The sequence below is a fragment of the Mauremys mutica genome, unplaced genomic scaffold (assembly GCF_020497125.1).
Source record: "Mauremys mutica isolate MM-2020 ecotype Southern unplaced genomic scaffold, ASM2049712v1 Super-Scaffold_100409, whole genome shotgun sequence".
Classification (NCBI taxonomy): Eukaryota; Metazoa; Chordata; order Testudines; family Geoemydidae; genus Mauremys; species Mauremys mutica.
Genome location: NW_025423334.1, coordinates 119,430 through 135,311, shown reverse-complemented (window position 1 = coordinate 135,311; position 15,882 = coordinate 119,430). Strand labels below are relative to the sequence as shown.

Here is a 15,882-nt window from a genome sequence, read left to right as displayed (position 1 = left end):
ATACAGATTTCACAGGGGAGACTGGCATTTCTCAAACTGGGGGGGGGGGCCTGACCCAAAAGGCGGTCACGGGGGGGGTCACAAAGTTATTTTAGGGTGGTTGCAGTATTGCCACTCTTCTGCGCTGCCTTCAGAGCTGGGCAGCCAGCGAGTGGCAGCTGTTGGACCAGCACTCAGCTTTGTAGGCAACACCCTGCCAGCAACAGCACAGAAGTAAGGGTGGCTATACCATACCATGCCATCCTTAGTTCTGCACTGGTGTTGGTAGTGGCTCTGCCTTCAGAACTGGGCTCCTGGCCAGCAGCCACCACTCTCCAGCTGTCCAGCTCTGAAGGCAGAGCTGCTGCCAGCAACAGTGCAGAAGTAAGGGTAGCAGTACTGCAACCCCCACCCCCCATAATCTTGCAAAACACCCACCCCCAACTCCTTTTTGGGTCAGGACCCCTACAGCACTGTGACATTTCAGGTTTAAATAGGTGAAATCATGAAATTTATTATTTTTAAAATCCTATTACCATAGAATATCAGTGTTGGAAGGGACCTCAGGAGGTCATCTAAGTCCAACCCCCTGCTCAAAGCAGGACCAATCCCCAGACAGCTCTTTACCCCAGTTCCCTAAACGGCCCCCTCAAGGATTGAACTCACAACCCTGGGTTTAGCAGGCTAATGCTCAAACCACTGAGCTATCCCTCCCTCTCTCATAAAATTCACAAAAATGGACCATGAATTTGGTAGGGCCCTAGCCATATGGCCTGAAGTCCTGTAGAGTAGGGAGCTCACTATTGACACCTATTGGTGAATAGAGAGAAGAGTGATCAAGAGCTGCTTGAGAACTCCATATGAGAGTGAGCTCTCTGCCAGCATCTCTTGGTGAGCAAGAGCATATGACTGAATGAGGCTTTATTTGCATTGTGAAAGTTTGGGGCCTTTTGGTTATAATACAGTTGTGGTTTTGTTGTGGGTCTTTGAGGGGGCGGGGAGGAAGGGCAATAAAATACTGTTGTCCCTATTGTGAAATGAAAGGACCCGAGAGCTACATCAAATGTACCTGGGGTGAGGGGGGGTCAACCTGACTAAAGTCTGCAATCAGGTTAGGGCGCATGGCCAGGACTGGCGACAGGTGCCAGCAGTGCTGACCTATGTTCCCTGTAAGCTGTGTGCTTGGACAGCTACACAGGAGAGATTTAAGTGCCACCCAGCTGATAGCAGAGTGCGCACAGCCGGCAGCGTGTGATCAGGTGCCCTCCCCCCGTCCCCACGTTGTTCCGACCTGCCTGTTGGCTGTGCAGAGCTGAAGGGGGTTGAGGGAGGGAGCTGAGGTCAGGGTATCTCCCTCCCCCCACCCCTGTGCCCCATCTCCGCAGGGCAGAGGGAAGAGCCTGGCTCAGGAGGACTTGGAGCTGCTGTGGTCTGAATGGTGAGTGTCTGAGTGCCTTTCTTAAAGAGACAGTGCACCATTTCTGAGATTTCCCCAGCAGCCAGCTCACACTGTCTCTCTCTCTCTCCCCCTCCCCATGTACCCCATCTCTGCAGAGTGGGGGAGGGGAAACAACAGGGCTCAGGACAGAGCAGGAGAGCTTTCAATGACTGTCTTAAAGAGCTAGCATACAGTTTTCCCCAGCAGCCAGCACATACACAGGCCTGGTCTACACTGTGGAGGGATTGATCTAAGATACACAACTTCAGCCAAGAGAATAGCGTAGCTGAAGTCGACGTATCTTAGCTCTACTTACCTCCCGTCCTCACGGCATGGGATCAACAGCCGTGGCTCTCCCGTCGACTCCGCTTCCGCCTCTCACCCTGGTGGAGTTCCGGAGTCAATGGCAGAGCATTTGGGGATTGATTTATTGCGTCTATATGAGACACGATAAATCGATCCCCAATAGATTGAGCGCTACACGCCGCTCCGGCGGGTAGTGTGGACATACCCAACGAGGCTTTCTGTGTATGTGTCTCACACTCAGACACACAATGTCTCTTTCACACTCACACATACTTATATTATTGTTGTTACGTCTTGGTACTTCCTGCAATGCACATATATTCTCTGTAATTTTATTCTTTCAAAGTGTTATTTTAGTGTTTTGACTGGTCTATGCATTTCATAATTTTTATTTCTCTTACACTTATATTTAATTCTTTGAGTAATGAGTTCTAAAATGCCTAGCCTGTCCTGGCTAGAGTAATTATCCCTATGGCAACTTTTTAAAAAATATATACTACATCTAGGTTTTTTGTTTCTACTGGTGGTGCATGTAGGCACATACCTCGGTGCACATAATAAAATTTATTCCACACATGGATGGAAAAAGAGGGAACATTGGTGCTAATTGTGATCTATCCACCTACATATCATGTGTTAGAAGTGCTGTTGTATACTAATTATGAGTTCAACTGTTAAAAAAAATTGAAAATTGATAAGATGTCATGATAACATCTGATAACAAATGATGGGGGAAGCATGAAGGGACACAGACTGAATTAGTCCACACAAAAAGTCCTACTGATATAACTCAAGGTCTGTGTTAAGATGATGTCTGATAAACAAGAAAAGTGTAGAATCAGAAATAAGTGTACCAAAATTGGTGTATCAGAAGTTAGGGCTAACTGGTTAAAAAAAATAACAAGGTCATGGGCTATACTGCTCACCAGTCTCTTTGTGGGGCCTTAAAAAAGAGACCTTAGGGAGAAAAATTGGTTACCGGAGTGAGCTGCACCATCGTGGCACCCTCCACAACCAGCTCCTGGGACCATGGGCCTTTGTCACCCTGATCCTGAGGAGAGATGTCCTGACCAGGTCAGAGAGAGGGACTCAGATGACATCATTACCTCTAGTGGCTCCAGCTGAATTCCAAACACCACCTAAGATGAAATGGGGTCAGTCTTTAACAGCAACATCATCAACTCCAGCCCATCTCAAATAACTCCTTGTCTTTTCTCCAAAAGATACTTATTGCCATGTTTGATGCCATCTAAGAAACTGTCAAACAAGGGTGTTTTAGTTCCTTCTAAAAACTCTTTCTAGCTAAAGAAAAGGGGCGGGGGGAATGTAAGCCTAATTGATTACTTTAACATCTCTAATGTTTTAACTGTTTTTATTTATTGGCATCGAGGTTTGTTGCATGGATTGGTTCCTGAGTTAGAGTTGCTATGTGCGGTGTGTTGTTGCTGGTGAGAATATGCTTAGGGTTGACGGGTTATCTGTGGGCGAGGACTGGCCTACCTCCCAAGGTCTGTGAAAGCAAGGGATCATTGTCCAGGATGGGTTGTAGATCACTGATGATGTGTTAGATAGATTTAAGCTTAGGACTGTAGGTGATGGCCAGTGGTGTTCTGGTGGTTTCTTCCTTGGGCTTGTCTTGCAGCAGAAGGCTTCTGGGTACACGTCTGGCTCCATTGATTTGTTTCCTTATTTCCTTGTGCGGGTATCATAGTTTTGAGAATGCTTGGTGAAGATCTTGTAGGTGTTGGTCTCTGTCTGAGACTCTAATTCAGGAACCAGTCTATGCAACAAACCTCAAGGCCAACTCTGTCCACATATCTACACCAGCAACACCATCACAGGACCTAACCAGCTCAGCTACAACATCACCGGTTCATTCACCTGCACGCCTACCAATGTTATATACGCCATCATGTGCCAGCAATGCCCCTCTGCTATGTACATCAGCCAAACTGGACAGTCCCTACGTTAAATGGACACAAGTCAAATATTAGGAATGGCAATATACAAAAACCTGTAGGAGAACACTTCAACCTTCCTGGCCACACAATAGCAGATTTTAAGGTAGCCATCCTACAGCAAAAAAACTTCAGGAGCAGACTTCAAAGAGAAACTGCTGAGCTTCAGTTCATTTGCAAATTTGACACCATGAGCTCAGGCTTAAACAAAGACTGTGAATGGCTAGCCAACTACAAAAGCAGTTTCTCCTCCCTTGGCGTTCACACCTCAACTGCTAGAAGAGGACCTCATCCTCCCTGATTGAACTAACCTCGTTATCTCCAGACTGATTCTGGCCTCCATATTTATACCTGCCTCTGGAAATTTCCATTACATGCGTCTGACAAAGTGGGTATTCATCCACAAAAGCTTATGCTCCAATACATCTGTTAGTCTATAAGGTGCCACAGGACTCTTTGTTACTTTTTATGTTTCTATGATTCTTTAACCATTTATTCCATCTAAATTAATACAGCAGGGCTTCTGTGGTGGTAAGAACTCTATTAAGGGTCATGTATGGCACTCATTCCTCTCTAAAGAACTGAGCTGAGGTGCTTACAAGCTACTGGATGGTGCGGAGCTGAGGTGGCTTTGAGGCAATGGATGGTGGTGCAGAGCTAAGGTGGCTTTAAAGGGGTGGGTGCAGAGGTGACACTGATGCAGGTGGCACTGATTTACCTTGGGCTGAAGCCACAGTGAGCAGCAGTCTATTTGAAGGACTCTGGTGTAGGCCTCCCTACCCAACAATCAAAGCTGAAATCACCTCAGCTGGTTCAAATGGTAATGCCCCAGACAGCACTGACTTGCCAGAATCCTTGGACTCCACCAACATGGGACAACAAACTATGAAGGGAAGAAGAGGAAAGTAGCTAGAATGCATCATCCACTCACAACTGCAAGAGGAGGATGGAGGTTGGAACTGTGGTTAAGACACTTGGGGGGAGGGTGAGTCTTACTTAATATTGTTAATTTAATAATTGCTGGTTTTTCCAAGTTGTTATGTTGTCTCCCCTTTAATAAAGCTTTATTTGTTTTAACCCCCTGGACTCAGTACTTACAAGGGGGAAGTATAGCTATCAAGGGTGCAAAAGATGGTATATCTAGTTTCCCAGGTTTCTGGGTAGGAGCTTGAGCAGGTGGTGCTTGGAACCCAAAAACCTTTAAACTGACCCTTTTTGCTGCTGACAACACATCTCTGAAGGGTTACATTAATATGGATTAAATCATTAGCATTGTATAGAAATTACACCAATAGCCCCTAGAATTTCATAGTGAATGAGATACTTCCTATAATCATCCTGCAGAAGGGATATCATTCTCTACTAATTTTCTTAATCAAAATGTTATAATTTGCTATTACATTTCATGGGACCAGGGCTGGCTCCAGGCCCCAGCATGCCAAGCACGTGCTTGGGGCGGCTTGCCGCGGGGGGCGCTCCGCCGGTTGCTGGGAGGGCGGCAGGCGGCTCCGGTGGACCTCTCGCAGGTGTGCCTGCGGATGCTCCACCGGAGCCGCGGGACCAGCGGATCCTCCGCAGGCACGTCTGCAGGAGGTCCACCGGAGCCGCGGGACCGGCGACCGCCAGAGCGCCCCCACGCGGCGTGCCGCCGTGCTTGGGGCGGCGAAATTGCTAGAGCCGCCCCTGCATGGGACACTTCGTCAGCACACCGTGTGCCACGTATAGAGTGAACATAAGAACGGCCGTACTGGGTCAGACCAAAGGTCCATCTAGCCCAGTATCCTGTCTTCTGACAGTGGCCAATGCCACAGAGGGAGTGAACCTATCAGATAATGATCAAGTGATCTCTCTCCTGCCATCCATCTCCATCCTCTGACAAACAGAGGCTAGGGACACCATTCCTTACCCATCCTGGCTAATAGCCATTTACGGACTTAACCTCCATGAATTTATCCAGTTCTCTTTTAAACGCTATTATAGTCCTAGTCTTCACAACCTCCTCAGGCAAGGAGTTCCACAAGTTGACTGTGCGCTGTGTGAAGAAGAACTTCCTTTATTTGTTTTAAACTTGCTGCCCATTAATTGCATTTGGTAGCCTCTAGTTCTTATATTATGGGAACAAGTAAATAACTTTTCCTTATTCACCTTCTCCACACCACTCATGATTTTATAGACCTCTGTCATATCCCCCCTTAGTCTCCTCTTTTCCAAGCTGAAAAGTCATAGCCTCTTTAATCTCTCCTTGTATTGGAGCCATTCTAAACCCCTAATCATTTTAGTTGCCCTTCTCTGAACCTTTTCTAATGCCAGTATATCTTTTTTGAATTGAGGAGACCACATCTGTATGCAGTATTCAAGATTTGGGCGTGCCATCAATTTATATAAGGGTAATAAGATACTCTGTCTTATTCTCTATCTCCTTTTTAATGATTCCTAACATCCTGTTTGTTTTTTTGACCGCCAGTGCACGCTGAGTGGATGTCTTCAGAGAACTATCCACAATAACTCCAAGATCTTTTTCCTGATTCATTGTCGCTAAATTAGCCCCCATTATATTGTATGTATAGTTGGGGTTGTTTTTTCCAATGTGCATTACTTTACATTTATCCACATTAAATTTCATTTGCCATTTTGTTGCCCAATCACTTAGTTTTGTGAGATCTTTTTGAAGTTCTTCACAATCTGCTTTGGTCTTAACTATCTTGAGTAGTTTAGTATCATCTGCAAACTTTGCCACCACATTTTTTACCCCTTTCTCCAAATCATTTATGAATAAGTTGAATAGGATTGGTCTAGGACTGGCACTTGGGGAACACCACTAGTTACCCCTCTCCATTCTGAGAATTTACCATTTATTCCTATCCTTTGTTCCCTGTCTTTTAACCAGTTCTCAATCCATGAAAGGACCTTCCCTTTTATCCCATGACAGCTTAATTTATGTAAGAGTCTTTGGTGAGGGACCCTGTCAAAGGCTTTCTGGAAATCTAAGTACACTGTGTCCAATGGATCCCCCTTGTCTACATGTTTGTTGACCCCCTTCAAAGAACTCTAATGGATTAGTAAGACACGATTTCCCTTTACAGAAACCATGTTGACTTTTTCCCAACAATTTATGTTTTTCTATGTGTCTGACAATTTTATTCTTAATTTGCCCGGTACTGACGTTAGACTTACTGGTCTGTAATTGCCGGGATCACCTCCAGATCCCTTTTTAAATATTGGTGTTACATTAGCTAACTTCCAGTCATTGGGTACCGAAGCTGATTTAAAGGACAGGTTACAAACCATAGTTAATAGTTCTGCAACTTCACATTTGAGTTCTTTCAGAACTCTTGAGTGAATGCCATCTAGTCCCGGTGGCTTGTTACTGTTAAGTTTATCAATTAATTCCAAAATCTCCTCTAGTGACACTTCAATCTGTGACAATTCCTCAGATTTGTCACCTACAAAAGCCGGCTCAGGTTTGGGAATCTCCCTAACATCCTCAGCTGTGAAGCCTGAAGCAAAGAATCCATTTAGCTTCTCTGCAATGACTTTATCATCTTTAAGCGCTCCTTTTGTATCTCGATTGTCCAGGGGCCCCACTGGTTGTTTAGCAGGCTTCCTGCTTCTGATATACTTAAAAAATGTTTTGTTACCTTTTGAGTTTTTGGCTAGCCAGTCTTCAAAGCTCAGCGGTTTAGGACGGATAGCTCAGTGGTTTGAGCATTGGTCTGCTAAACCCAGGGTAATGAGTTCAATTCTTGAAGGGGCCACTTAGGGATCTGGAGCAAAATCAGTACTTAATCCTGCTAGTGAAGGTAAGGGGCTGGACTGGATGACCTTTCAGAGTCCTTTCCAGTTCTATAAGATAGATATATCTCTTTGCTTTTCTTATTACATTTTTACACTTAATTTGGCAGTGTTTATGCTCCTTTCTATTTACCTCACTAGGATTCGACTTCCACTTTTTAAAGGAAGTCTTTTTATCTCTCACTGCTTCTTTGACATGGTGGTTAAGCCACGGTGGTTCTTTTTTAGTTCTCTTACTGTGTTTTTTAATTTGGGGTATACATTTAAGTTGGGCCTCTATTATGGTGTCCTTGAAAAGCATCCATGCAGCTTGCAGGGATTTCACTTTAGTCATTGTACCTTTTAATTTCTGTTTAACTAATCCTGTCATTTTTGCATAGTTCCCCTTTTTGAAATTAAATGCCACAGTGTTGGGCTGTTGAGATATTCTTCCCACCACAGGGATGTTAAATGTTGTTATATTATTGTCACTATTTCCAAGCGGTCCTATTATAGTTACCTCTTGGACCAGCTCCTGCGCTTCACTCAGGATTAAATCTAGAGTTGCCTCTCCCCTTATGGGTTCCCGTACCAGCTGCTCCAAGAAGCAATCATTTAAAGTATCAAGAAATGTTGTCTTTGCATTTCATCCTGAGGTGACATGTTCCCAGTCAATATGGGGATAATTGAAATCCCCCACTATTATTGAGTTCTTAATTTTGATAGCCTCTCTAATTTCCCTTAGCATTTCATCGTCACTATCACTGTCCTGGTCAGGTGGTCGATGATAGATTCCTAATGTTATATTCTTAGAGCATGAAATTACTATCCATAGAGAATCTAAGGAACATGTGGATTCACTTAAGATTTGTACTTCATGTTATTCTACATTTTCTTTCACATATAGTGCCACTCCCTCCCCCTCTCCCTCGCACGACCTGTTCTGTCCTTCCGATATATTTTGTGCCCCGGAATGATTGTGTCCCATTGATTGTCCTCAGTCTACCAGGTTTCTGTGATGCCTATTATATCAATATCCTCCTTTAACACAAGGCACTCTAGTTCAGCCACCTTATTATTTAGACTTCTAGCATTTATGTACAAGCACTTTAAAAACTTGTCACTGTTTATTTGTTTGCCTTTACCCATCACTTATCATCATGCGAAAGTTTGCTTATTATTTGTGTTTATTCTTAATAGGATTGTGTGAATTGTAACAACACTGGACTAGATTCACAAAGGGATTCAGGTGTCTAGAAAATCACTTGGATTCACAAAGCATGAGTTAGGCACTCTATACAATGACGGGGGAGAGTTATTGCCTGAGCGTTGGATTCACAAAAGCCAGTATGATAGGTGGCACTCTACCTAACCCAGCCAATGGTAGTTGCTAAGGTGAGGATTGTGACCTAAGGCCCATTCCCTCTCAGGCAGTTTGATACCTAAGGTGAGGGTTGCTCCATTTGCTTGTTAGCCCCTTTCTTAGAGTTAGACACCTAGGCTGTTTTTGCAAGAAGCCTGGCAGAGGAGTACGTTTTAGCACTCACCTGGATGTGGGAGACCCCCAGTTCAAGTCTATTTCTGACTGAGATGTTGTCAGACGTCACTGGTCTGGTGCTCTGTTCTGTCCAATGTTGATAACAGTCGGCTGCAAGCGTGTGTTCCCTCTGTGTATCCCTCAGTAATAAGTATATGAGAAGTGTAGATGGGTCAGACTCACCCCTGCGGCGCCTCCTGCTGGTGACTCCGGGAATTAGCTCTGTTCGATCTCTGGAGCACCTTCTGCAGGCTGGTGATCCGCCTGTCCTCAGGCCCCCTGTGTCCCTCCCTGGACCGAGTGCCCTTTTACATGGGGGGTGCTGCCCCCTGGCAGTAACCCCTTTCCTCTCAGAGTCTCTCCTCCTCAGGGAACCCCCATCCTCTATCCCCACCTTGCCTCAGCGTATGGCTACTGCCAGTCATTGTCTAGCCCCCACACCCTGGAGCAGACTGCAGTATCAGCCTACTCATCACTGGAAGGAGGGTTTGGACCTGCTGCCTTGGCCTACCCTGGGCTGCCCTCTGCAACCCCCAGTACCTGTTAGCCCAATGCTAGGCCACAGCCTGGGGCTTTCCAGGCTGGAGCTTCTCAGCCTGTCCCCGGCCCTGCTTCCCTCAGGTACTTTGTCTGTAGCTCCTTGCAGCCAGACCCTTCTCCCTCTTCAGGCAGAGGAAGCCTGTCTACTTGGGCTTCTGGCTCATAGCCTCTTATAGGGGCCAGCTGGGCCTGATGGGGCCTGGCCCAGCTGCAGCCACTTCCCCAATCAGCCCAGCTTTTAGAGCCACCGCTCTCAAGCCCTGCCAGGCCGCTTTTAAACCCCTCAGGGCAGGAGCAGGGGTCCACCCTGCTACAAGAAGTAAAACAGAAATTTGAAGTAGTGACCCTACAAATGAGGCCTTTATATATAAATGTCTTGTAATTACTACACAGTACTGCCCATTGGTGTTATAGGTTACTCTTACTGCTGGTTGTCACCCTCTGGTAAACTCTCCTGGGCAGAAAACAGGACCTGCTAGTTTCTCTGTTCCATGGATTGCATTGCTCTGTGATACACCAGTAGTTGACGTAGATCCAGTTGTTGTTTATGGATGCTACCTTTCAGCTAACCTACTGAATGGACAGTAACCAATTGCCAACTTAATTGTTCATATATGGTAAATTGAAGTGTATTTGACCAACCTCGTATTTATAAAGCACTTCATTTTTCTTGGTGCTTGGGGGATTTCTTCACTGTATACCGATATCACCTGGTGTTTTTGTGGTGTGATATCTTCTGGTGTCTTGGGTTTGTGGGATGCAACCTTAAACAGCTAGTTAGTTAACATAATAAAGTTTTTTGTTTGTTTTACATCTCTTCATGTTTTCAGTAATCCAAATTTAATACTCTGATGAACGTAGTTTGTTTACGATGTAATGGGGACCAAGTCTTTAATAACACAAGCTATACTTTTGCAATTGTTGTATAGACATTCATTTTTCACTTGCAGAGCAGTACTAATATTTTATACTAAATAAAATGCTTAACTGCTAAAATAGATGGTCACAATCTTCCATGAGAAGGTGTATTTCTTCCCCTTGCTGAACATTTTGTTTTAGCAAAAGAGTTAGTAACATAATTTTAACCAACTTTTTAGAGTTAATTTGCTTGTGATACCAATTTCATTTTTGTTAACTGTTTAGAAGCACAATCGTTGACAACCGCTACTTCCCTTTAATATAACTTAAAAGAGAATAAAAATTAAACCAAAATGAATTTTAAATACAGGTCGATGCAAATAATTTGAAGGTATTAAAGTTTTCTGACACTTGGTTGTGTTTGTGAGACAAAGGTGGAAGCATGTTGAAAAGGTAGAACCCTGTTGAAATTGTTTGGTTAGCTTTAGGCATAAGTTGTTATGTTTAAACATGTTTATCACTATTTTTAGAAGTGCAAACAAGTTTATAAAAACCCAGACAAGAAATTAACATTTTGTTAATATTACCTTAACCTTAATGTTGAGGTTTCCCCTTACATTTTTGCTTCTTTGAATAAAAAAATGAAAAACAAAACCGTGATTAATAAAAGAAAATTATTTTTGTTTGCAATTGCATTATTTGTTGGGGCAGCGATATATGTACATATATTTATAACTGTGAACTTTGATAAAAAATTGTAATAATATGATGGTTATAACCCAGCCATAATTTTAAAATAGTGTGGTACTACTTATATATTTTTAAAGGTATAAACTTGACTTTTGTTGCAACAAAATAAAAATAATAAAAAGTAGTCATGTCACACAACGCACAACACAGGCCAACATACAGGACAAGCTTACAATTAAAAACAAATGGTGCCAGAATTCTATAACTATACAAAATAAGGCAAACAAAAACAAAGGGCAATCTTCTGGTTTGTGCATCACAGTTGGGCTTAGACATCTGGATGGCTAGATGGAAGTAGCAGTTCACATGCACAGAAGCAAAAACTTAGGCACCAAGGGAGCTTAAGTAGCTAGAGCTTTTGGCAGCAGCGTAGTGGGGGTTTTGTGAATCCCAGTGGGACCTGCTTCTGGCATTTAGGCACCTAAAGTGGCAGGTAGAAGTTCTTTTGTGAATCAAGCCCACTGTGCCTGTGATAAGTGACAGGTATATTGAGTGAAGGGTATAACTGCATCAACGTGCACTTCCCGATCTCCATGTGGAAAAAGCTTGATAGGAATATATGCTCAAAACAAAACAAAAGTTCCTGAACACTTTATTTCACAATCTCACTCTACACCCATGATCAACATGTTATTACACATCTGACCCACTAGGTGGTGCTTAAGCAATGACAGGTCATAATTTGCTCCAGTGTCTCAGGAATTTTGCATTTGTAGTTTATATTAACTTCAGCCTTGAAAAGGAAATACAAACGGATGCAGTTTTTTCCTCTCCCTTTAGAATAAGATGTGTGCTGGCGTAACAAAGAGTAATTGTTATGCAGCGTGAGGGTCTTGATTTCCAACAAGGAGTGGCCTGAAGAGGAGCAGACTGACCAGAATATACTATAAAAGCATTGATCGCTGGAATTCTGAAGGCTGGAGACGGAGCAGAGAACACGCAGACTTCATCATGAACTTTCTGGGCATATTTTATCATCTCTGCTTCTTTCACACTGGTAAGTGCCTGCTAATCTTGAGGGAAAAGTTCACTGGGCCACTTGGTACCTCTAGGGTTGACTAGTCTGTGAGATGATACAGCACAAAGGGAATTAAAATAATTTAAGAATCACTTTATTTCTGAAGGAGGGAGGAATATGGTGGGAAAACAGGCAGCTGAGTTGGACCAAAATGATCTTTTTTCCCCATCTCTCATTGGTATCAAATATTATACTTTGTCCACATTGAGTCTATTTCTTCTGTTGATCCCACGCTGTTTATTTTGTCTGGCTGTTTCAGATGGGACCTTGGTCCCATCTGCTCTCCATGGACATTACAGCTCCCCCGGACACATTTTTTGTAGGTGATTGCACTGTGAGAATTTGCTGTAATGTATTTTATGATTCCATTATGTGCCTTGGATTCCCTCTGTACTTTTCATTGCTACTCAGTGATTGCAGAAGCGTTAAAAAGCTGCTCGTGGGGCAGAGCAGGAAACATGAGGTGTTGTGTCATGTAAGTGTGTGGAGTGGAATGAATGGCTTATTAAAAAACTGGCTACAATAGACCTATATCAGTGGAGGGACCACAAAGACAATGGGAAACTCAAGGACTGAACAATTGATACATATCTATGGAAATCTCTGCCAGGTGGAATATGTGAACTCAGCATGGGTCTGCAAGTGTTGGACAATGGACTGAAATGTGTCAGGTGGCTGGGATTAGAGTTGGCTTTTGGGAAAGAGACAGCAGTTCTCAGGTGAGACTGACAAAGAGGGAGAGGGCCAAAAATGGAGTCCATGGTAGCTTGGCTGGGTGGAATACTGGCTTGTCCAGAATTGACTATGTCTTAACCTTTATTACGCTATGCTAATAAATGCCAGTTGACTAATAATGCCAGTTGACTACTCTGTTTTTAAAAGGCTACCTAGTGTAACTGCCAATACTTGCTGAGATGTGTGGTTCCCTGAAGAGTGTAAAGACTCCTGGTCAGAGACTAGCTCAGTTGGACTTGGTGGACAGCGCTCATGGGTGTGAAGCAGGAGTGCTGGCACCGAGAGGCTCTGTTGCAGAGGTGTTGCAATCCCATGGCCTACCCTTACGAAGAAGTGGGATCCCCTTGGGGATCTGGCACACTTTTCCTCCAAAGGTCTGTTTAAAAGCTGGGGCATAGCATAGATTCTGTGGATCCATGACACCCTAATATCCCCAACCTTTTCTGTTATGCACCATGCTTTGTGTTGCCTTTCCCTCACCCCTGAGGTGATTGCATTTTTTATTATTATTTTTGTCACTGTAGTGCCTAGGAGCTCCAGTTGTGGACCAGGGCCACATTGTGCTAGGTGCTGTACAAACACAGAACAAAAAGATAGTCCCTGTTCCAGAGAGCTTACAATCTAAGTATAAGACAAGAAACAGCAACAGATGGCTACAGACAGAAGGTAGAGTACAAAGAGACTAAATAGACAAGACAGCTACAGGGTGCTGGAAGGGGTAGAACACAAAGTGAACATAGGGTAGTGGCAAATGCCATGTTAATTCCACAAGTTTGGTTTCTCCTTTGAAGGAGTGGGTGGGTTTACTTAGGAGGGGATCAGCTGAACGGAAGGGCAAGAGGAGAGGGGGCAGCTGTGGAGTGAATTTGTGCTGAAGAAACTGGAGGGGAGGGGAGACAGAGCGGTAGGGTTGGAGCAAACAGCCAATGAGCACAGGGCAGAGAGAGAGAGAGAAATGTCAACAGTTTTGCTTGGAATGTCCAGGAGTCCAAAGGTGCATTGACTGTTCTTATGCCTCCTTGCTGGCTATCTCTAAAGCACTTTGAAATTCTTCAGAAAGAAAGATGCTCTGTTTATGTGTAAAATGATCTTGTTTTAGTCCTCTTTGAGTTGGCTCCTGTTGAAAGTCCCACAGAATATCAACAGCCCCAAACGTTTTCCTGACACGTGTGTAAGTTGCAGTATATTACATCACTACTGCACAACACTAGTATTGTTTTGTTGCTAAAGGAGGAAATTGGCTGTTTACCTGTCTGATGGTGAGACTATACTAATATAGGACCTAGGAATGTATTTCAGATGGAAGTTACTAGCCCTCACCATCTCATAGTTAGTGTACCTCTGCGGAAGACCAGAAAACTGAGTAAACTTGGGTTCAGAGACTAGCTTGCTGTTTTAATGCATGCTTGGCCAGCTGTAGCAGAGAACTCAAACCACAAGTCATCTTTGTGTTCCTAGCCCCACCTCAAATGGGTTAACTCCCACTGGAAGATTAAAAGGCATCCTCTGTTACAAGTAGGCACCTGGCCAGATGCTGGGAGAAAAGCTGCAGTTTGGCAAGAGAGAAACTTCAGTTAAGCCCCCGTAAGCAGAGTGAGGAAGAAAGAGGTGGATTCATGCTATTTCATTGCACATGCTAGAACAGGGATGGCCAACACGTGGCTCCAGAGCCACATGGGACTCTTCAGAGATTACGTAGCCACTGATTCCGGGGCTGGAGCTATAGATGCTAACTTTCCAATGTGCTGGAGAGTGCTCACTGCTCAAGCCCCTGCTCTGCCCCAAGCCCTGCCCCCACTCCACCCCTTCCCCTGAGCCTGCCATGCCCTCACTTCTCCCCGCTCCCCCCATAGCCTCCTGCGCATATGAACCAGCTGATTGCTGAGGGGGGAGTAGGTGCTGATTGTTGGGGGCTGTCGGCAGAGGAGAGGCGCTGGTGGCCAGGGAGCGGATGTGGGCTGCTGACATATTACTGTGGCTCCTTGGCAATGTACATTGGTAAATCCTTCTCAGGCTCAGGTTGGCCACCCCTGTGCTAGAAGAATGTGGAGCTAGGCAGGGGCCTTTTATCTTTCATCTCACAAATAAATGTGAATAAGAGGTGATCATACACTTTGCCCAATGCAGCCTTATCTTCACAGACCCTTGTATCAGACACAGGAACATAGAGATTGGAGAACAGCATTTATCCACATGTTCTGAGGCATTAATGAAAAATTGAAAATGAAATAGTTTTGCACATAAGAAAAAAGTGGAGCCTTTGACCTAAGTTCCCTCTAAGCTGTGTGACCGTGTGGCAGGCTACCAAGCGCTACACAGGCAGGGAGAGGTGCCTCTCCCCTGGCCCAGCCCTGCTGGAGCTGCCACGGCCAGGGAGAGGCACCCCTCCTCCAGCCCAGCCCAGCCCAGTCAGAGCTACTGCAGCCAGGGAGAGGCGCCCCTTCCCCAGCCTAGCCAAAGCTGCCATGTCTGGGGAGACGTGTCCCTCCCCCCGGCCCAGCCCAGTCCTGCCGGAGCTGTTGCAGCCGAGGAGAGGTGCTGTTCCCACAGCCTGGCCCAGCCCAGGCCTGCTGGAGCTGCCGTGACCAAGGAGAGGTGCCTCTCCCCTGGCCCCAAGCTGCTGCAGCAAGAGAGGGCTGGGGAGACTCCTCTCTCCCCACCACAGTCCTGGGGCAGCCTGCACTCCAAGCCCCTCATCCCTGGCCCCACCAAGAGTCCTCACCCCAATCGCACGCCAACCCTCTGCCCCAGCCCTGAGCTCCCTCCCACACCCTGAACCTCTTGGCCCCGCCCCTGCCACACATCACCTGCATATTAGCGTACATAACAAAATTCATTCTGCACGTGAACGTAAATAATCAGAGTGAACACTGCCTTTGACTATGGGATTCTACAAGCTTCCAAAAGGAAGGAAAAAATGATTGTTAACTTGTAAGTGGATTAATAAAGAATACAATGTGTATCCCTGTTCTCCCAAGGTCACTTGAGATTC

At 45.0% G+C, this 15,882-nt stretch overlaps 1 protein-coding gene across 2 annotated transcripts in view; it reads left to right on the top strand.

Annotated features, from left to right (window-relative positions):
- The first annotated feature begins 1,332 nt into the window (after positions 1-1,332).
- The window catches only part of LOC123361205 (melanotransferrin-like), a 71,381-nt gene continuing 56,831 nt past the window's right edge, over positions 1,333-15,882 (top strand). The window contains exons 1-2 of one of the 2 annotated variants that reach the window (XM_045001336.1): positions 1,333-1,417; positions 11,918-12,134. In XM_045001336.1, coding sequence (XP_044857271.1) covers positions 12,089-12,134 — 46 coding nt within the window. In that variant the 5' untranslated portion in view covers positions 1,333-1,417; positions 11,918-12,088. Of the gene's footprint in view, positions 1,418-11,887; positions 12,135-15,882 lie in introns of those variants that run through there. The other variant, XM_045001337.1, reaches the window with a different exon arrangement.